Here is a 22,685-nt window from a genome sequence, read left to right as displayed (position 1 = left end):
TTTAAATGTGACGGCGTGGTTGTTGACTTGGTTGCTTCTGGGTCCTTCTAGCTATGTAGGGGTAATCCTAGCAACCCAAGCTCAACTCGTCCACAGATATATGATAAGCGGGGTACTGGTTTGATAAGTCTCCTCGGAACGGGGGTGGTTTCCTAGAGGTATTAGCTGGAAGACTTGGTGTAAATAAAATACAAGCTCTTCCGTAATTATAACCACTTTATTGGACAACACTAACAATATGACATTCAATGTCTAATAAACTAGAGTCACTTACAGTGTCTGGGATTTTACTAACTTTTACAAGAACTACTCGACTATTATATACTATAATATCTGGGTCATTAATAATAAAACAAGGTGTTTTTGTAATGTACTGTTTATGGACTAAATAAATTTTATAACAAACTTACTGTTGCTGTCGCAATTGAAACAATTTTTGTTTACAATTGCGCAGGACAGTTGATGCTTCCCCTAAAAAGTCTGACAGTCCCTTGGCAGACATTAAAAAAAAATATTATTATTACGGCCTGTTCCTCCGTTTGAAAAATTTTGTCGTCCTCGATAAAATCAATTAAAGTGCCACCTTGGTTTATTACTAATGCCCTTCTGAATAAATATAAATTATTAAAAATTTTAATAATATTAATTTTAGTATAATAATATATACATATTCTGATGATTATGTAGTAATTAAAATTTCATAACACAAATTCTATACATTATAATATATCAAATTTCATTAGGTGTCAAATTCTGCATTTCTCTAGCCTCGGTGTTATTTTTCTGTTGAGTTGTGCGCTTTGTTATTATGCAAGCTATTAGCAATACCACTACAACTATTGATATTATAATTAAAATGTATACATATTTAGAGTTGCTACTAGTGTGTGGTATTGCTGCTTCTTGTTCTCTTTTAAATTGTTCTATATTTCTTGCAAACTGCTTTAACAGCTCATCATTATTGATACTATTCGAAAATCTGTAATACTTTGGAACTGTGTCAAGTGAAATGTTTCCAATTTTCAGTTCAATCCCAGATACATTTATTTTATTCATAAAATTATGTGTAACTATATTTTGAAATTTAGATTTAGCTCGAAGCGTAATTTCATGGTTAACTAACTTACATCCATCCGCAAGGCTTATCAGTCCTGTTCCTGATATCTCAGTAATATTTCTCGTATTTCTACAAGAAATACTAATGATTTCTCTTCCAGGACTGACAAATCCCCACGTATTTGCAGAGTGTAAGTTGAAAAATAAAGTGTGATTAAGTTTTAAAAATTTTGTCTTGCAACAATCTGGGATTTGCCCTTTCGAAAGAAACATTTCACTTTCACAATTTTTTCCATCTCTTAAATTGTATATGGGTTTGTTGATTTCCCAAATGAACTGATTATTATCAACAATGATGAGCTGATTAACTTCATTATCGTTCAGCGTTACATATTGAGTCAAATCTTTTTTGATCATTATTCGCGACGACTTCTGTTCAATAAATAAATAATTATTTGAACCGACGTGTTTCGGAATTGCGGTTGCCTGATATAGATCAAACTCATTTTCCGAAACAAGTGGTAATTTGATCTTGAAATTTAATTTATTATTAAAAATATAAATATTAATCTTTGCAATATTATAAATTTGGAGAAATTCTTATTTAAAATACTAGAAGGAAATCTTAATGAATTTTCTAAATTTGGCGTGATTTTAAAGATTTGACTCTTTAATTGTCGTAAAGACATGACGTATGGGTGCATCTTCCCATGCAAAGCTGAAACGATAATTTCAGTTAATTTATTCTGATAGATTATAAAATTTTCTATATGATAATTGAAAATTATAAACATTTTCTCTATCTCCATCATTATATTAGCAATCTGCAACTCCTTTCCTGTTTTGTTAATAGTTTCAAAAATTTTATCGAAAGTGATTTCGATACTTTCAGTAATTTTATTTAATTGTTTTGTCAAATTATCTAAGGCTTTAAATTCCGACTTGTAAATTGCTACTTGTTGCTTATTTAAATTAATTAAATGATTTTGATTTTCTTGTAAAATTGAAATCTGTTGATCATAATACATAGCGTCGGACTCTGTCAAAGTACCAAAAAGTTGTTTAAAGACTGATCCAATAATGTTTAAAAGTGCGCGCTTGCTTCTTGTGCTGTCGCTTTCTTCTATTAAATCAATAATTATTTCATTTTGTGAATTTATACTTCTAAGTACATTATTAGATGAGTCTAGGAAAGGTTTGCAGATTTCTTCATATAGTGATGTGTTACATCTATTACTGAAAATATCATAAGTTGTTAAAATTCTCTTTAGATTCAACTTATAGTCAAATAAATTATGTGAAATTATTAATTCAAAATAATCTCCGCACAACTCAACGTCACCTAGTCTCTCGTAATATATTCCGGGGCTATCAATGTAAGTAATATTGAAGGGGAGAGCCGTTTCGCCCGGAACCACGAATGCCGTGAGAATTGCCAGAGATATTGCCAGAATTTTCGAATTCATCCTGTTGGGAAATGGGTTTTGTACTTGCAAATTCTATTAAAATTTAAATATTGAATTTTTTCAAATTATTATTATGAATAGTTATTATTTTACCCTTTACGTCTATCATTGAATTTACACCCTCTTGTTCTATTACCTTAAAAGGTCCCTTATAAATGGGCATAAGCTTTTTACACTTGCCTTTGTAAGGTGTTTTATCCTTCATAAGAACCAAATCTCCAACAGAAAATTTTGCTTCATTAACAAATTTATCAAAATTTTCTTTATTCTTTTCTTTAGATTTAATTAAATTTTCGCGAGCAATCGAATTGATCTGTTGAAGCCTGTTTTTAAATTCATGTAAAAAATTTTCATAAGTGTTTTGAGGCTTTGGTTCTTTGTTTACAAATGAAGGTAAATCCACCTTACGCCCATACACGAGTTCAAAAGGAGAAAATTTAGTTGAACAATGTGGAGAGGTGTTATGTACAAATACCGCGTATTTAACCCATTGGTCCCAGGTTGTTTCATCCTTGCTAATGTATGACCGGATGAAGTTCAAAAACATATGATGGCATTTTTCCAATGAGGCGTTAGATTCCGGATGATACATGGATATATTAATCTTGTCAATTTTTAATAATTTACATGTATCTTTAAATAAAGTGCTCATAAAATTGGTTCCTTGATCAGTCAGCACAGCTTCCGGAATTCCAAATCTTAAAATTACTTCGTCTACGAATGCCTTAGCAACTGTTTTCGCCTCCTGGTTAGGAATAGGAATAGCGCCAGCGAACTTTGTTAGATCGTCTATAAACGTCAGCATATATTTGTTTCCATCATTAGAAATCGGGTATGGCCCACAAATGTCCAGGCAGATGCGTTCGAATGGGTACACCGAAGTAGTAGTCACTAGGAGTGGCTCTCTCGTATATCTCGATGATTTACTAACTTGGCATACCTCACACTTGTTAATAAAATTTTCCACATCTTTTTTCATGTTTGGCCATAGATATGCTTCTCTTATTTTGTTGTATGTTTTAACTATTCCTAAATGTCCTCCTATAATGTGATTGTTGTGATATTTCTCTAAAATCCTGTTAATTTCATCCTTTGATAAATTTACTTTAATAAAATTATTATACATTTTAATTTTGACATTTTTATCTTTAAATATAAATCGAAATATTAATAATATTTCTTCGGATTTTAATGCCTTGTAATCTTCTAATTTGGTTGGATTAGAAATATTAAATTCCTTGATATCCTTCTGTTCAGCGTAATTTAGTAACGTTTCAATGCAGCTGAAAAAATCCTTTAGTTTTACTGGCTCATTTTGTTTATTTGTTATAAGATAGATGTAATGACAACCATTTTCTGTAGTGTGTATTGCTGAGTGTACTTCGGCGTTTTCGGTAAAGTCATTTCTTCTTTTTGGTGTAAAAATGACTCTTGGAGTGCCCTTGGAAGATAAGTTAATGTTATCGTCGGAGGTTGTAACGTTGTTGTTGATAATTGATCCATTGTTTTTGATATCGACGAATTTGTCATAAGCATTTCTCAATAATAACACAATCTTTTCTTCGATATTGCAATCTCCGTATTTAGTGTCGTACCTTGATAAACAATCTGCGACGACGTTCGCCTTCCCGGGTTTGTACTTGACGTCGAACTCGTACTCATCCATAGCGAGCTTCCAACGTATGTGTCTGGCCGTGGGATCCTTACAGTTATATAGATATGTCAATGGCTGGTGGTCAGTATAGATAATAAACTTCTGTCCATATAAATAAGGCCGAAACTGTCTAACACTCCATATGATAGCTAATAACTCCTTATCTATTATGGCATAGTTCAGTTCCGCCTTGTTAAGCTTTCTGGAAGCAAAAGCCACTGGCATCTCTCCTGCTGGACCGTCTTGAGCCAGAACCGCTCCTATGGCTTCACCGCTGGCATCCGTCGTCAAGATAAACGGTTTATCAAAATCCGGGTATTGCAATATTGGCGCCTTTATAATAGCTTCTTTTAAAAGATTAAATGCTCTATCTTCCTTTTCACTCCAATTCCATGCCTTATCCTTCCTCAGCAGTAATGTTAGTGGATTAGCAATCCTTGCAAACTCCTTAATAAATTTCCTATAGTAGCCTACCAAACCTAAGAACATTTTAACTTCTTTAGGATTTATTGGTGCTCTAAAGTTTTTTACTGCTTCCACTTTATCAGGATCTGGAGTAACGCCTTTTTCTGAAATCACATGCCCCAAATAGGTCAGCTCCCGCCTTAGGAACTCACATTTTATTGGCTGGAGTTTCAGGTTGTGGTTACGAAGTTGCTCGAATACATCTCGTAACCTAGAATTGTGCTCCTGGAGTGTCTTACCGTAAACGATAATGTCGTCCATATACACTAATCCTTTAAAACCTTCGACTCCTGCCAATACCATGTTCGTTAACCTTTGCAGGGTGCTTGGTGCATTCTTAAGTCCAAAAGGCATTCTCTTGTATTGAAACTTCCTTCCGATAGCTGAAAACGCTGTCTTAGCTCGGTCTTCTTTATTCAGTTCCACTTGGTGAAAACCGCTTGCTAGGTCAAGGGTTGTGAAAAACCTCGATTGGCCTAAGTGGTCCAAAATCTCAGCTATATTAGGCAACGGGTAAGTGTCGCTGACCGTAATTTCGTTTAGTTTCCTAAAGTCCACACAGACGCGCCACCTCCTATTGCCGTCTATATCCTGTTTTTTTGGAACCACTAGTAGAGGGAAATTCCATGGGCTATCTGAAGTTTCTATTATATCATTTCTCAGCATCTCTTCTATTTGTTTCTTAATTTCAGCATGCTGTGCCTGAGGGAGTCTATATTGCTTTATAAAAATAGGTTTATTACTTGTAGTTATGATCGAATGTTTTGTGGACTCTGTAAAAGATAATTTGTCTCCCTCAAGATAGAATAAATCATAAAAGTCCTCACAAATTTTTAAAATAGAATTTCTTTCATCATTTTCCATATGACTTGTTCTTATACTTTCCTTTACTCTTTTAATTCGATCAAAATTACACTTTATATTATTAGAATTTATATTCAAAATATTATATTCGGAAATAGGATTCAAATTGGGAGAGATTAGATTATTATTAACATTAACGTCATAATTATTTGTATTCAAAACTTTAATTAATATTTTACCGTCAATGGGTTTAACTAAACAATTAGCTATATAGACTCCTTCTAGGATTTCAGCAGCCTTACAGAAGAGATCCTCTGCCTTATCTGTAGTAAATGAAACTGCCTTTTCGGTCCTAGCTGGAATCAAATGATTAACAGGAACATCTATAAGACCATTATTTTCTTCTTCAGAAGTTTTAATATTATGTGTGGGATTTTTACCCATTTTATCATTGTGAGAATCTAAGTCTCTATTCATATCCGTGTCTCTATCAGTTGCGTTATCGCAGGGCCCAAAATCTGATAGTTTAACCTTTAACGCACGAACAGAATTTAATTTGTGATTTTCATCCATTGTACCATTGAGGCTTCTTGAAATATCACTTGGAGAATTGTGTTCTGATTCCATCAATTCCCTTGTAGTCTGGTCTGGTATCCTGTTATGTTTATTAATATTCGGATCTAACTCTCTATTATTAATTCGCTGGTTTTTCTTCCTATTCCGACTTTGTTTGAAATTTGATAGCGCAGTGTGTTTGTCATCGCACACCATTGCTGCGTGCTCTTGACCGTCAACCTTGCGATGTGTTGTTTTTGCGGATTCAGCATTTCGCGTCTCTTGGTTATTGTTTGAACAAAAATTAATACGAATCAGTTGATTATTGACATTGATAGAAAGTGTGTTGTGTGAAAAATCTATAATGCCGTTAAATTTTAAAAGAAAATCTAAACCGATTATACCATCAGTTTCAATGCTAGTGTCACCGGAAATAACAGTGAACTTGTGCTCGAGATTGATATCGTCAAATTTTAAATTTAACGGTATCGAACCCAATGTGTGCACGTATTCTCCTGAAATTCCGCGCAATCTTGGCATATCATTCGTGTTAATATAATCAGGTGAGCAAAAATTATATTTTATTAAAGAAATATCGCTTGCTGAATCTACAATAAAAACACACTGTGTACCATTTAAGTTTAATATGACCTTATTACTCTCATTAATCCTTTTGCTTGACAATCCAAAACTTCTATATACCCGAGTGCAGGAGTGATCGCTCGAACACTCGGCATTATTCAGTTTTTTTGGCTTTTATTCTGACCGGATCGTCTGTGATCTTCGGAGCGTCTTGGCTGAGGGCTAGGAGGTCGTGGTACAGACTCACTGCGTCGAGGTGGTTCGCCGACGTTCTCCATTGTTTGACGAGGCCTATGGTCGACCTTAAATATAGTCCTCCGTCTACAATTAGAGTATTGATGTCCCGAATCTTGCATCTTTTGCAGAATGGTGCTCCGGTCTCTTTCGCTGTAGAATTAGTTGTCAGTGATTTTGTATTTCCCCCGTAGTGATGTCCACTCCTACCTAGGTTTTGTTCCTCTTGAATAGCCATCAGTACAGCATCCTCTAGATCAGCATGTCTGGCCGCTTTAATTAATATTCTGAGTTCTGGCCTAAGGCCATTAATGAATACCGTCAAAGCTAGCTGATTGTGAGCGGATTGTAATGAGCGCAATGATGCTTTATCATCTGTTTTTGATTGGTCACACATTAACCCAAGGATTTTTTCGATTTTCTCTGAATATTTTCTAACAGATTCGCCTGGCAATTGTCTTATATTGGCAAGTTCTAGTTGTAATTCCGGTATAGAACGACGTTCCCCAAATTTAGAAATTAATAAGTCTTTAACTTCATCCCATAACAAATTTTCTGTATTTCTAATATAATTAAAAGCAGACCCCTCTAATTTAGTTAAAGCAATTTTTAAAAGTTGTGAAGCTGTTGCAGAATTTGAACCTTTTCTTAACGTATCTACTGTATAAATAAACTTATTTAACTCTGATGGTTTTCCATCAAATTTAGGAATTAAATTTATAGCTGAATTTATTGCTACAGGGTCAATTCTTGTGTCTTCTTCCTCTAATCTAAACTCATCTATTTGTGTTGCGAACGTGGATCTTCTGGGAGAATGCGCCATTGTTTTCAGAGAGAAAAGAAAAAAGTCACTTACTTGGGGAGTAAAATCCTAGTAGTATTGTCCAAAAAGCTCCGGTTGGTTTGGCTGCCACCTGTGTCCTTTGAGTCCTTCGTGCGTTTGGGGTGGAATATGGCCCTTTAGCACTTCACTGTCTCAGGAAATCCCACCGCTGTTACCATGAAATGTGACGGCGTGGTTGTTGACTTGGTTGCTTCTGGGTCCTTCTAGCTATGTAGGGGTAATCCTAGCAACCCAAGCTCAACTCGTCCACAGATATATGATAAGCGGGGTACTGGTTTGATAAGTCTCCTCGGAACGGGGTGGTTTCCTATAGGTATTAGCTGGAAGACTTGGTGTAAATAAAATACAAGCTCTTCCGTAATTATAACCACTTTATTGAACAACACTAACAATATGACATTCAATGTCTAATAAACTAGAGTCACTTACAGTGTCTAGGATTTTACTAACTTTTACAAGAACTACTCGACTATTATATACTATAGTATCTGGGTCATTAATAATAAAACAAGGTGTTTTTGTAATGTACTGTTTATGGACTAAATAAATTTTATAACAAACTTACTGTTGCTGTCGCAATTGAAACAATTTTTGTTTACAATTGCGCAGGACAGTTGATTATATTTATATTTATATTTATATTTTATATTTATATTTATGTTTATATTTATATTTATATTATTTAATTTCAGTCATATGCATATTAATATCCATTATTGATTTTTCACTATTAACTATTAACAATTTATCTATTAATTATTTACTATGAACTATTAACTGTTTAATTGATAGCTATTAACAATTTAACCATTAACTATTACCTATTTAACTATTTTTAATTTACTATTTACTAATAACTATTCACTATTTACTATTAACTATTCAGTTATCACTATTCACTATTTTACTATTTTACTATTCAGCTTTAGTATGAGTACTTTTACGTCTAAAGTGAGTGATCTATCATGCAAATAAAAGACGCATACAATGTTTTTTTTAACTTCCCGTAGGGATAGTTATAGTAATCGCAAAAAAATCGAAAATGAAAATTTTTATTTATCTTTGCGTTTCAGAGGTTTCTGAACATTTTGGCATACCTTAGAAAAAATGGATGTATGTGTGTGTGTGTGTGTGTGTGTGTATGTATGTATGTATGTGCGTGTGTGTATGTATGTGCGGATACAAATTTTCGTCGACGATTTCGGGAACACGGATCAACCGATTTGAATAATTCAAAAAACATTCGATTCGTATTGATAAGGAGACGTGCTGATTAGTTTTTGGCAAAGACAAGTCAAGCCGTTCCAAAGATACGGGGCAAAAAGTGCCGAAAACGGTAACTCAGTTTTTAAGAGAACGGAGTGTCCAATTTGAATAAGTCAAAAAACGTTTTACTTGTATTGACAAGATAAAGAATTGACCAAATTTTCATAAAGGCAGGTCTAGCGGTTTCGGAGATCTAATGAAAAAAGTAAAAAAAAATGCCATTTGGCGGTCAAAAATGATCATTAGACATATGCACATCAAATTATCAGATATTTTATAGAGATTTTAACAATAAGTATGAATTTTGTTTACATTCCTATGGGTTCCGTATCAATGTTTACGCGTTAGACGGCGACGCGGCGCTTACGCGCTTTGATATTTCGTCTTTATGCAGTTAAAGCAGTACGATTGCTTTGAAAAAAGGTCAGATCTTCCAAAATATGTCAAAATAAAGAAAACATTTTTTTTTCAAAAAAAAAAGAATTTAAAATTTTTTTTTTTTTTTTAAAAAAATTTTTTTTTCAAAAAAAAGTAATTTTTTGTCCAATTTGTCCATCTTATTTTTTCGAAGTTAATTTTTTTCAAAAATGTTAATCGTTTTTAAAAAAAAATAATTTTTGGTACGGGAAGTTTCAGCAATTTGCCTTAAGGCACGATGCCTTAATTGCCTTAAGACAGAGTTCCACTTACAGCTAGTTTTCATTTAAATCGAATAGTTTTGTGAGTGCAATTTTCACCAAAATTAAAAATAATTGGTTTCCATCTAGAATTAACTTGGTTTAAGAGATCTTGATGGATTCTAGAAAATACCACAATTTTAGTACAAACGATTTAAAAAAAACTCATGATTACATGAAAAAAAATCCATTTAAGAAAAGAACCAATTTCTCATTATAATATCTCTGAAAGAATATGTATAAAAGTATAAATATAAAAATTCAAGGTATTTTTCTGAGTAATTATTGCTTTTTAATATTTTTCTGTTACACAAATATTGATAGAGTTATAATTGTTTAAAGAGTGCGCGGCTGTCAAACCAGAGTCTCGTTCGAGCCCTTTAACCCTACACCGTTTTAAAATAAGAGAAGTTACGGTAAAATTTATGATAGAGAAAGTTGTAGGTCATTTAATTACCATTAAAATAGTATATTACAAGTTCTGACAAAATCAGAATTAAAATAGTTATAATCCAATTAATGCCGGGGGTGGTGAAGGAGTGCAAATTGTTTTCACTTCTGAACTTAAGATTAATATTAGCATATTCCCAAAATATCAAACAAATTGAAACATAGTAAATAAATTCACAGCGCATACGCTTTTTTCCTCTCCATTTACTGCAATAATTTTTTTGATCGTAGGTTGAATCACAATACAACAATGTATATTGAATTATTAGTGAGAAAAATTTAATTTAGATATTAAAATACTAAAAGCCAGTTAAAATATGGTACGAAATTACAAAAATTATAGGCAACATTATTGAAGCAAATATTTTGGGTAGAAAAATCCAAGGTGATATTGTACCTTTACCGCGCATGCTATATATTAATTTTTTCTGAATTTGTTATACTTTTTAGAAGATTTCAATTCTTAACACGTGTATCTATAACACGTGTACAAAAATCATTCAATTATACATCCACATTTACAATTACTAAACCAGGAAAGGACCTTCATCTTATTTCATCTTACAGGCCGATCAGTTTGCTGCCTTGCATTTCAAAACTTTTTGAAAAAATGATCATTTGGCGATTCAAAGATATCCTGCAGGATCAGGATCTAATTCCAAACCACCAATTCGGGTTTCGCGACCAACATTCTACTATAGAGCAAGTTCATAGGATTGTAAACATAATCAACAACGCATTCCATAGAAAAGAGTATTGTTCTGCAGCCTTCTTAGATCTCACAAAGGCATTGAAGTCTGGCACACAGGCCTAATGTACAAAGTAAAAACATGTCTTCCAGATACTTTATTTCAACTGATAAAATCCTATCTACAAAATAGAAAATTTTTCGTCAGTATAGCTAATACTAATATAAATTCCGGGGTGCCTCAAGAGAGCGTCTTTGCCCCTACATTATTTTCAATTTATACAGCAGATTTTCTAATCTCTACGGACACAAGTGTAGCCACATTTGCTGATGATACGTGTATTATCGCCGTAAACAAAGATCCATTGGCAGCATCGTGCAGTCTTCAGCAACAACTGAACAAAGCTGAAAAATGGTTTTCACTGTGGCGAATAGAGGTCAACAGCTCAAAATCGGTTAATGTAACATTCACACTATGCAATCAAACATGTCCTGCAGTTGAACTTAACAATACAATGATTCCTCCCGAAGAGTCGGTGAAATACCTCGGCATCCACCTGGATAGGAAATTAAATTGGAAACAACATATAATTAATAAAAAACAGCAATTAGATCAAATCTTTAAAAAATTCTACTAGGTACTAAACAAAAATCCTGAACTCTCAGTTTACAATAAACTGTTAATATACATGGTGGTACTCAAGCCCATATGGACCTACGGTCTCCAACTTTGGGGTACAGCAAAAAAAAGCAATCTGAACATCATCCAACGTGCTCAAAACAAAATCCTGAGACAAATATTAAACGCTCCTCGCTACACCCCTTCATGGATTATCCATCAAGACACAGGCTTGCTCACACAGGCAGAATAAATTAAATAACAAAAAAAATTTAAAAAAATATATAAAAAACATCCACATTTACAGGTATGACTAAAAACATTGGATAACACTTAAATGCATTAAAATAAATTGAGCTATTGTAAATAAATTTGTTCTATGAATCGCAGTGTGTAATTTTTAATATACAATTTCATTGAACATTTTTTAATATTTGTTAAATGGATAATTAACGTGTTAACTGTGGGAATTGAGAATAATCATTTTGTTTGAAGCAGTTCTACACTTAACATCACTCATATATTGATGTAAATAGTAATTCGAAAACCAATAATGATTATTTTTAACTGAACGGTATAAATATTAGTATAGGGTAATAAAAAAAAACGTAGATGTGGGTACATGACAACGACTGTCATGTCATCTAGTATATATATATATATATATATATATATATATATATATGTATATGTATATATGTGTATAGATGCATATGTGTATATATGTGTATATATGTATGTATATATGTATACAGTGGCGGCGCTAGACAATTCGTCGGCGTCAGCGAAATTCGTTTGCGAGGACCCCCTTTTTTAAGGCCAATTACATTAGACTTTCCGTGCCGTAATTTAGATGTTAAAAAAAAATATTTTTTGAAAACTTTGAAAAAAATTTACTTTTTTTCTAACTTGAACAATTTATTTTTATTTCAAAACTTTTCGAAAATTTTGAACTTTTTTTTAAAGCAGTCACGCCACGTTACCTCCTTGAGACGAAATATCGAAGTGCGCGAACACCGCGTTGCGATCTAACGGTTATACGAGTACATTGGTACGGAATGCATAAACAAGTAAACAAAATTTGTAATTATTACTCAAATCTTTATAAAATATCTGATAATTTGATGCGCGTGTGTATAATGATCACTTTTGTCCGCCAAATGGCTTTTCTTTTCCAGTTTTTCATTTTGTTAATCAGACGCTTTGTTTTCTCAAAAACTGAATTATCATTTTGCCACTTTTTGCCCCGTGTCTTAGAAACGATTTGTTCTGCCTTCGCCAAAAACTAATCAGCACATCGTCCATGTTAAAAAGTTAAAAAATAATTATTGTTAAAAGAAAGTATGATATATATTTCTAATCAAATAATTACACTAATTGAAATAGACAAAAATTGCACATGTTAAAATAAACAAACTCTTCGGCAAAAAAATTCGGTCTTCAGATATTAGTAAAACATTGGAATTAAATAATTATTCCGAAGAAGGTTCTTTATTGCCAAATCATTCGATTAGCTAATTTTATAATTTTTCGTCTGTTCAAGTCTTTCTGAATGAAAATGATTAGAAACCACCGACTTAATCAATAACTAATTAGACAAAACTTTGCAATCTACAATTGATTAATTTGATTAAAAAACTTATAATCATAATAACAAATTCGCACATAGAATGTACACATGGGGCATAACCTATAAGATCGGGCCATTATTTCAAAATATAATAAAATTTTATATTGTCGTTCCATAAAATTTATGTTAGTTTAGACTATAATTTTTGTCTCTATACAGAGAATTTTTTGAATTCTACAATTAATTACGAAGAAACGGCGCGGCCGATTTTTACGAAGAACTAATCAGCACGATAGCCAACTGAAAATAAAGGAATTTTTGAATTTCCAAAATCGGTTCAGAAATGTCGAAATGTCGGATTATTTAAAAATATAATTTAGTCGACGGCATCAGAGCGGATCAACCGATTTAAATGATTAAAAGAACATTCGATTTCTGTTGATAAATTGGCAAAGGCAGATCCAGCAATTTAGGAGATGCAAAAACAGTTAAAAGATTATCAATCAATTTGGTGATGCATCAGTTTTTGGAAGAACTCATCATCCGATTATAATGTTTAAAAACAATATATCGCTTGTGTTGACGGTATGAAACAATGATTAGTTTCAAATTAACAGTATTTATAATATTTGTTTAAAAAAAATTCAACCCATTGTTATTTCTCGTTGATCAATGTTATTTCTCGTTGATGGAGCATTGATCAATTATATTCCTTGAATATTTATTTACTGTTTGGATACGTTAAGATAACTACTTGTTTATATTCCCAAATGGTATAATTATTTACATTATGCTCACATAAGAAACATACAAATATAAACAACCAGAAAACTAGCCGTCTTGCGCGGAGTTATTTAGATTTAATAATCTATAATAGTGATGACAGACGATATTAGATAGTGTCCATAAGAGATAAGAGAGTAAACTGAGAGTGCCCGTAAACCACTAATCACCATCTTTACTCGCACATCAGCATAAAAAAATTAAATAAAAATTAAAAACTAAACTTTAAATAATTAAAATTTTTAAAAGAGGCCCCTTGAAGCGCGAGGCCGTCAGCGGTCGCCGACACCGCCGACGCCTAGCGCCGCTACTGTATGTATATGTATATATGTATATATATATATATATATATATATATATATATGTATATGTGTATGTGTTTGTACATGTATATTGTATATATATATATATATATATATATATATATATATATATATATATGTACTGCATATATGTATATTTATGTATAAGTATTGCGCTTTTGTATGTTTGTATATATTTCTTTTTACTTTTCATTTCTTATGTTTGTCTATCTCTTTAGTTAAAATTGTTATTGTTGTTATAATATAATACTTGTATCTATAGTTCTTTCTCCAATTTCTGTCATTTTTTTCTAGTTTATATTAATTTCTCAATGTTCATTCTAATGATGACATAAAATCCTATGTCGAAACGTTTGGAAAAAGATTAACTTCTAAATTTCTGCCTTTTATTTGAAGTATTGCCCTTGATTGATTGATTTAACTCATATATATATATATATATATATATATATATATATATATATATATATATATTAAGTAGAGGGAAAAAGATGTGCAACCAGTCATCACCATAACTGTTGCTAGTCTTTTCCCTTGCCAGGTAAACTCAAGATTAACTTTGTGTTTTTCGACGCTTTAAGTCATTTTAAACCATGTGAAAAGTAATCATCTCTCGCCTAATCTAGAAATCATTTAAATTAAAAAAATGAAACAAAAAAGAATGTTTTTTCCCAAAGCAATCTTTTTGTTAACACAAGCAGAAGGTTTTTTTAATTATTTAAATTTGACCTTTGCCAAAATTAAACTACCTTTTCTACCCATCATTACAAATTGAATGTTTATAGGATCATTCAAATCATGCTCCGTTTTCTCAGAAACTTGATTTCTATTTGTTGCACTCTTTGCTTTCCGAAACGGCTGAACCTGCCTTTGCCAAAAACTAATCAGCTCATCTCACTATCAATTGAAATCGAATATTTTTTTAACCATTCAAATCGGTTGATCCGTGCGCTCGAAAACGTGGACGCATGAATTGTATTCATGCTCAACTGATTTGAAAAATTGAAAAAGCATAAAATACAAAATTATTTTTATTTTTACACTGTGTGAGTTAAGATTCATTTATTTAACGTAAACATATAAAATCGTCATCGTACAGTTTATAAGCTCCTATATTTTGTCTATAACATACAAATAACGAACTATACTGTATTTATAATAATCTATTTGAAATCATTTATTATTCCTCGAATATTTTATTACGGTACCAGAAGTTCCAGCAATTTGTCTTAAGGCACGATGCCATGCACTACTAGTTTGGTTATACACATTGCTGTTTAGTTCACAACCTTAATTTGTGTCAAAAGTTGATTTCGTGATTTGATAAGTCTCAATATAATTTTTAAGTATACATTATTTGATTATTTTCAAAATGTATTTTCAATTTTAAGTTAGATTCAATCGTTTTTTGTATAATCTCTAAAAAGCTTAAATGTGGGTGGAATGAAAAAGACCAACTACATTAATGAACCTTTACCCTGGCAAAAGTGTAAACAATTAGTTTAAATAAGGGTAAACAAATTTAACTATCAACCCTTCTATTGACCTATTCTATGTACTCTTCAACGTAACTTCATTCTTCTTTTTTCTTCTTTATTATCTATCATTATATCTTCTATATTCTTACGTCTTCATCACTTCTATTCTTACTTTCATTACTTCCTTCAATTACTTATATTCAATTTTATTTTTATTCTCAAACTTTTTTATACATGATTGAACTATTTTTAATACGATTTCAAACTATTTTTAACATTATTTCAAACTATTTTTTACATTATGTCAAACTATTTTTAACAGTATTTCTATATTTTGCCGGGGATTCGAATTCCGAACCTTCGGCGTGTCGGAAACGCTACACATGAGCTAATGCCGCCACAAATTGACCCTCTTTGGGGAATGGAATAATGCGAGGTTACACTCTATTTTATCGGAGGATTGGCTCATTAAATATCTTATACATTTGGATCATAATTTACCTCACCGCCGCTTTCGCATCTGATGCGTCATCTCATTCATCGGAAATCGTTTCTATTCTTGTTTTTATTTGCAGATTTGATTGTGGTTCTGGACTAGGAATAATACGGTCTGAGCAAACTATTATCCTCAATAAGTGGAATAAAATTACTTTGTACAGACATCGCTGGGATGCGTGGATTCAGCTAAATGACGGCAAACGAATTCAGGGCCGATCCAAGGTGAGAATTATATATTTTGTACACGATCCAATTTGTATTGATTTTTATAGAATATTTTAGTATATAATAATTTAAAATTATTTACTTACTTATTGAAGACGCCCGGCACAATGTTTATTATAAAAAGTCAATTAAAAAATCACTACACACGGACACTTTTTTACCTCGAAGGACCAGATATAATTAATTATTAAAAAGGCTATATCAGACCTGAAATAATATAGAACTGAATGGAAAATAATAACTGGTTTAGAATTTGTTTGTAGAAATGTAATGTATTTAATTTTAGTTAGTTGTATTAGATGTTATCGGGTCAAGGTATACGTACAGAATCAATAATTTCTTATAACTAGCTTAGTACCTACCTATCTCAGGTAGAGAGAGATGGATTAATAAAATTTGTGAGGCTCGAACATGCCGCCACGTTTGAAAAAACAATGGGAAATTAATTTACATGATTTTTCAATATTACTTCATATAGTTATAGTGTTATAGTAAACTTACAATATAAATATATAAAGATTAATTAGTTATAATAATATGTAAAAATGATTGATTTTAATATCACTTAAATTTTAGTAACGTTTAAAGTCTTGTGATAACACAGTTTATGAATTCACTATTGATTATAATGTCCATTAGTAACACTCACAGGTTTGGTGTTTAAAGTCTCAAGATAAAATAGTTTATGCATTGATTTGTAAGATATGGTATATATCACTGTTAATTGTTAGTACACAAAGTTTTATTGTTGTACAATTCACCACACTATTGTTTGTTTTATTTGTCACAAGGGCCTTTTTTCACTATCCTCCACGAAAAAACAAGTGCATGTCAGATTGAATTTTACGGTTTATTAAAATTGCATGAAAAGCTTACAAAAGTGTACAGATAATTAAATAATTGCTTACAAAAAACCATACATAATCGAGATTCTAATGTGCGTTTGTGGAATATGGAATCGGACAGTAAACCATCAGAAATCCCAAAACTACGAAAGACCGTTATTGGATCCAGCAAATACAGCAAGATACCTCGCGAAGAAGGTCGGACCAATATGTTTACATCGGAAAAGGTCTCGCTGCGTTCAACTTCATCAGTTTCTGATTCAAGACAGGAAGTAATATCATCTAGTAATAATGCATCTACAAGCCTCACTCAACCACATTCTGATGTCAAGAAACCTCCTAATTCATGGCAAGTAGTCAATTTCAAAAAAAGAAAAACTTCATTTGAACCATTAGGAATAGATGTCAAAATTCAAAACAGATTTTCGGCCCTTTCAACAATAGACACAGCTAATGATGACAACTTAGTTAAACCGGCCCCAGTCAGTAAGCCCCCTCCAATATTTATTTACGGAGTTGACGATATTAATGATATGTCTAATCAATTAAATGAAATAATTCCGCATGATCAATATTTCCTGAGAAGTTTAGCTAACAATACATTTAAAATTCTATGTAATTCTGTCGACCATTTTCGAACTTTATCCAAACATCTAAAAGAAACTAATGCCGTGTATCATACATATCAATTAAAAGAAGAGAAGGCTTATAGGGTTGTTCTTAGAAATGTACACTTTTCGACAAGCACAGATGCAATTAAATTAGAACTATTAAAACAGGGTCATGTCGTACGTAATATCCTAAATATTAGACATAGAATAACAAAAGAACCTCTTAATATGTTTTTTGTTGATCTGGAACCAAATAGAAATAACAAAAATATTTATAACATTTATAAATTATTCAACTGCATAATACGCGTCGAACCACCGAGAAAGTCCAACAACATTATACAATGCACTCGCTGTCAACTCTTTAATCACACCAAAAAATACTGGAATAGACCATTTGCTTGCCTAAAATGCGGTGACAATCATAATACTAAAGCTTGTACCAAAGATCCGAATGCTCCGGCATGTTGTTATTTTTGCGACGGTGCTCATCCAGCTAATTATCGCGGTTGCTCATACTTCCAAAAAATTAAAGAACAAAGAAACAAAACTCCAGTAAATCAATCAGTCATAAATCCAAATCCAAATAACCAAAATTTTAATAATTCTAATAATTCTAATTCTAATAATAAAATAAACAACATTTCTCCGGCCTTAAATCAAACAATTCAAAATTCATCCTATGCAGACATTGCAAAAAACAATTACTCTGCTTCTAATCATTCACCTTCAAATCCCGATTCTGATTCTCTAGCAACACTTATTTTAGAATTTAAAAATATCTTCAATCAGCTTTTGCAACAGAACACCATAATAATAAATATGTTATCCACGTTAGTCAACAACAAAAGCAATGGCAAAAATAATTAAAATTGCTGAATGGAATGCCAACGGTTTAATACCTCACAAAAATGAAGTAGAATGTTTTTTAAAGTTAAACTTAATAGATATCTTATTAATCTCAGAAACTCACTTCACTGAAAAAAACTACTTTAAAATTTATAACTACACTACTTATAATTCAAATCACCCAAGTGGCAGGGCTCGCGGCGGTTCGGCTATATTAATCAAAAATAATATAAAGCATTTTGTTCTACCAAATATTTCTGATGATTTTCTACAAGCAACTCAAATTTCTGTTGAAACAAATTTATATAATTTTTGTGTTTCTGCTGTTTATTGTCCACCAAGATTCAAAATTTCTTGTGCTCAGTTTTCTTCATTTTTCTCTCAATTAGGTAATAAATTTATCATTGGTGGTGACTTTAATTGTAAACATATTGCCTGGGGTTCTAGACTGACTACAGCCAAAGGAAAGATTCTTCATGCAGCCATAGGGCAAAATAACCTCTCCTTTATTTCAACTTGCAGTCCAACTTATTGGCCTTCTGACCCTACTAAAGTTCCAGACCTTTTAGATTTTTTTATTGTGAAAGGTATTGATCTTTCAAATCTCAATGTTGAATCTAGTTACGATCTCTCTTCAGATCATTCTCCAATACTTGTGACGTTTAGCACATTTCCTACTCCAGTTATCAACAATCATATTCTACACAACAATCTTTCTAACTGGATTCAATTCAAATCCATACTTGATTCAAAATTATTTCCAAAATCTAGGCCTACAAGCGTTATTGATATAGAAAATAATATAGATTATTTTTCTGAGATTGTACGTGAAACAACCAAGCAGATCACCCCGAACATTATTCCAAGAAATGATAATCTAATAATTCCGCAAGAGATTAAGAAGCTTATTGCACAGAAACGAAGAGCAAGACGTACCTGGCAACATTCTCATCTACCAACGGATAAGACATCGCTCAATCATCTCAATAACACGCTGAGGAAAAAAATGAAAGAATGGAAGAATTGTACATTCAGGTCGTATATATTGCAGCTAAATAGATACGATAATTCCATATGGAAACCAATCAGAAACAAAAGTAAACCCCTACAACAAAACCCTCCTCTGAAAATAACCAATCAAAACGGATTCATTTGGGCAAAAAGCAACGAAGAAAAAGCGGAGGCATTTGCTGATCATCTAAGTAGCATTTTTAGCGCTCGAAATATTTCCCAGAATAATTTAATTAACAATTTCGTAAATCAACCCATACATTCTACACCGTTAGGACATTTTTCACCAAATGACGTCTTATGTGAAATAAAAAGGATAAAAAATAGATCTTCGCCGGGTATGGATAAAATTACTCCAAAGATGTTAAAAGAATTGCCTACAAAAGGTATTTTATATATAACAAATATTTTCAACGCCATACTTCAATACAATTATTGGCCCACAGCGTGGAAGACTGCAGAAATTATTATGATCGCTAAACCAAACAAAAACCATCACACTGCTATTCATACCGTCCTATCAGTTTTTATCGATATTAAAAATTTTAGAGAGACTTTTGTTGCAGAGATTGTCAGAAGATCATCCGAATGATAGTTGGATTCCTCACCATCAGTTTGGCTTCAGAAAAAATCACTCTACAATTCAACAATGCAACAGAACGGTGTCTCGTATTCTTGAAGCCATGAATAGAAAGGAACACAGCGTAGCCGTATTCTTAGATGTCAGTCAGGCTTTTGATAAGGTTTGGCACTCAGGACTCCTATATAAAATCAAAACAACTTTTCCAAACTACTTCAATATCTTAAGCTCATATTTGCTTAATAGAAAATTTAGAATCAAAATTAAAGATGTGACTTCGAGCATCAGAAATATAAAATGCGGGGTACCACAGGGCAGTGTGCTAAGCCCTGTACTTTATCTTCTTTTCACAAACGATATGCCCACAGATGATCTTCTAACCATATGCACTTACGCCGATGACATAGCAATTATTTCATGCAATTCCGATATTAGAACAGCAACTTGTCAGTTACAAAATTATTTATCTAGTCTCGAAAAATGGTTTTTAGATTGGAATATCAAAATCAATATCGAAAAATCTCAGCACATAATTGTTTCTCTAAAACATCACAACAGTCCACCTATCATCATGAACAATTCAATAATTCCACTATGCAATTCTGTTAAATATTTAGGCATGCACATTGATTCGAAATTGACATGGAGAACGCACATTGAATATAAAAAGAAACAAATCCAACTGAAAATAAAAGATTTTTACTGGCTTTTTGGGAGGAAATCTGAAATCTCTCTCGATAATAAGGTACTTTTGTATAAAACTATCATAGTGCCCATTTGGACTTATGGAATCGAACTATGGGGTTGCTCTTGCAAATCTAACATAAACATCATTCAAAGGTGCCAGAATAAAATTCTGCGTATCCTTACTAATGCGCCTTGGTATATTTCGAATTTTTGCCTACATAAGGATTTGAAAATCTCAACTGTCAACGAAATGATCAAGATTAGAAGTTCATCTTTCAACAACAAATTAATCCAGCATACAAATCCTACAATTCAAGCGATTCAGAGACCGATAAGAAGATTGAGCAAGAAATGGCCTTCCGATCTACCAAACACCTAGCCCAATGTCTGCACGCGTCCTGACGTAGTACGCGGCATACATCATCACGTCATCGTTCATTTATGTTATTATTTTTGTATTACTGTTTTAATTTAATTTTTATTTTAACTTTTTTCATTTTGTATTCAATGTATTGCATTTTTTGTTTTTTTTTTGTATTTTTTTTTGCTCATATCAATTTTGTAAATAAGACATTAAAGTCTTGATTAACAAAAATAAATTGTAACAAAAAAAAAAAAAAAAAAAAAATTGTCACAAGGGTTGAAAGATTTCAATTAGATATAACAATCGCGTATGCAATTTTGATCTTGTTGCATGCTTCCAAAAGGTTAATCCCTGCAGTCGTGGATTCCGGAATAATTTCTTGACAGGTATTTCAAGCAATAGTGGGTTAGGTATAAAGGTTAAAGAATTTCCAATTGGTAAGTGAATTATTAAGGACTAGTAATTAGGTTTGGAATCAAAGAAAATTCAGTTTTAGAATTTTGTCAATCTGCGTTAAAATGTATTTAAGTAAAATTATTCATAAGAATGTTTGTAAGTTAAATAAGTGTTCCCGATATCTCATTTTAACGCTCTTTATAAGATTTAACAGATGAATAGATAGTGAATCGATAGTTTCGAAATGAAGGGTCTTTGATATGATATAATTTATTAAAAGTTTAATTGCAAAATTAGTTGTTGCCCTTGCGTTAATTGATTTATGTTGTAGTATCATATGAAATCGTTTTAAGTTTGATGCGTTTAACAAAATTTGAACTGTTTTCTGAATATATTTTGTAAATTTTGCAACTTTGCGCTATGAACCATTTCCGTGTGGCCACAAAGTATTTTGCAGTCAAATTAAAAGTTTATTCAATATGAAGAGCTTTAATGATACAACAATCAATCAAGATAATAAAAGTATTTTTTGAAACAAGTTTAATAGTTTCACATTCCATTTTTGTTATTGGAACTTTAAAAGTTAAACAGTTGTTTGTATCGAAAGATTTTCGTAACCGATTTATCGAAATCGTAAGTTTAGATTAACTACAGTATTAGAAGTCAAACTGTTTATATCACAATTTGTTTCTATTTCGTCTACTCTATTAGTTATAAAGGCTTTCCGCTTGTATGATCGAGATTTAAAAGAAATAAAGTAACCGTATAGTTATTCAAATCAAATTTCTTATCAAATGTAAAGTTTAATGCGCGTTTTTCTTTCTGTATAAGATTTGCTAAAAGTTTAAGTCGTTGAAGTGTTATATTTTTTAAAGTCATTACTATAAATTTCGAAGTAATTAAATGTATTTTAGAAAAATAATTTTTCCTGATAAAGCATATATACGTAAAAGTTCCGTATGCCCATTTTGCCGCGTTGAAAAATTCGTGTGGTAATTGTTGAGTTATTAATAATATAGGTATAATGTAAATGGTAAAAAATCTATAGCATAACATATTGGAGCAGTAGCTTCCGAAATAAGTATTTTAATCATAGTTTTATTAA

General features: G+C 31.8%; 1 protein-coding gene across 1 annotated transcript in view; it reads left to right on the top strand.

Annotated features, from left to right (window-relative positions):
* LOC113371384 (pikachurin-like) overlaps positions 1 to 22,685 on the top strand; it is a 315,983-nt gene that overhangs the window by 183,368 nt on the left and 109,930 nt on the right. The window contains exon 6 of the mRNA XM_026612012.1: positions 16,090 to 16,234. Within this exon, the coding sequence (XP_026467797.1) occupies positions 16,090 to 16,234 (145 nt within the window). The remainder of the gene's footprint in view (positions 1 to 16,089; positions 16,235 to 22,685) is intronic.

Source organism: Ctenocephalides felis, unplaced genomic scaffold (assembly GCF_003426905.1).
Source record: "Ctenocephalides felis isolate EL2017-DRISC unplaced genomic scaffold, ASM342690v1 CF-g0.4_SCAFFOLD_01492, whole genome shotgun sequence".
Classification (NCBI taxonomy): Eukaryota; Metazoa; Arthropoda; class Insecta; order Siphonaptera; family Pulicidae; genus Ctenocephalides; species Ctenocephalides felis.
This window is presented reverse-complemented; position numbering and strand designations above follow the sequence as displayed.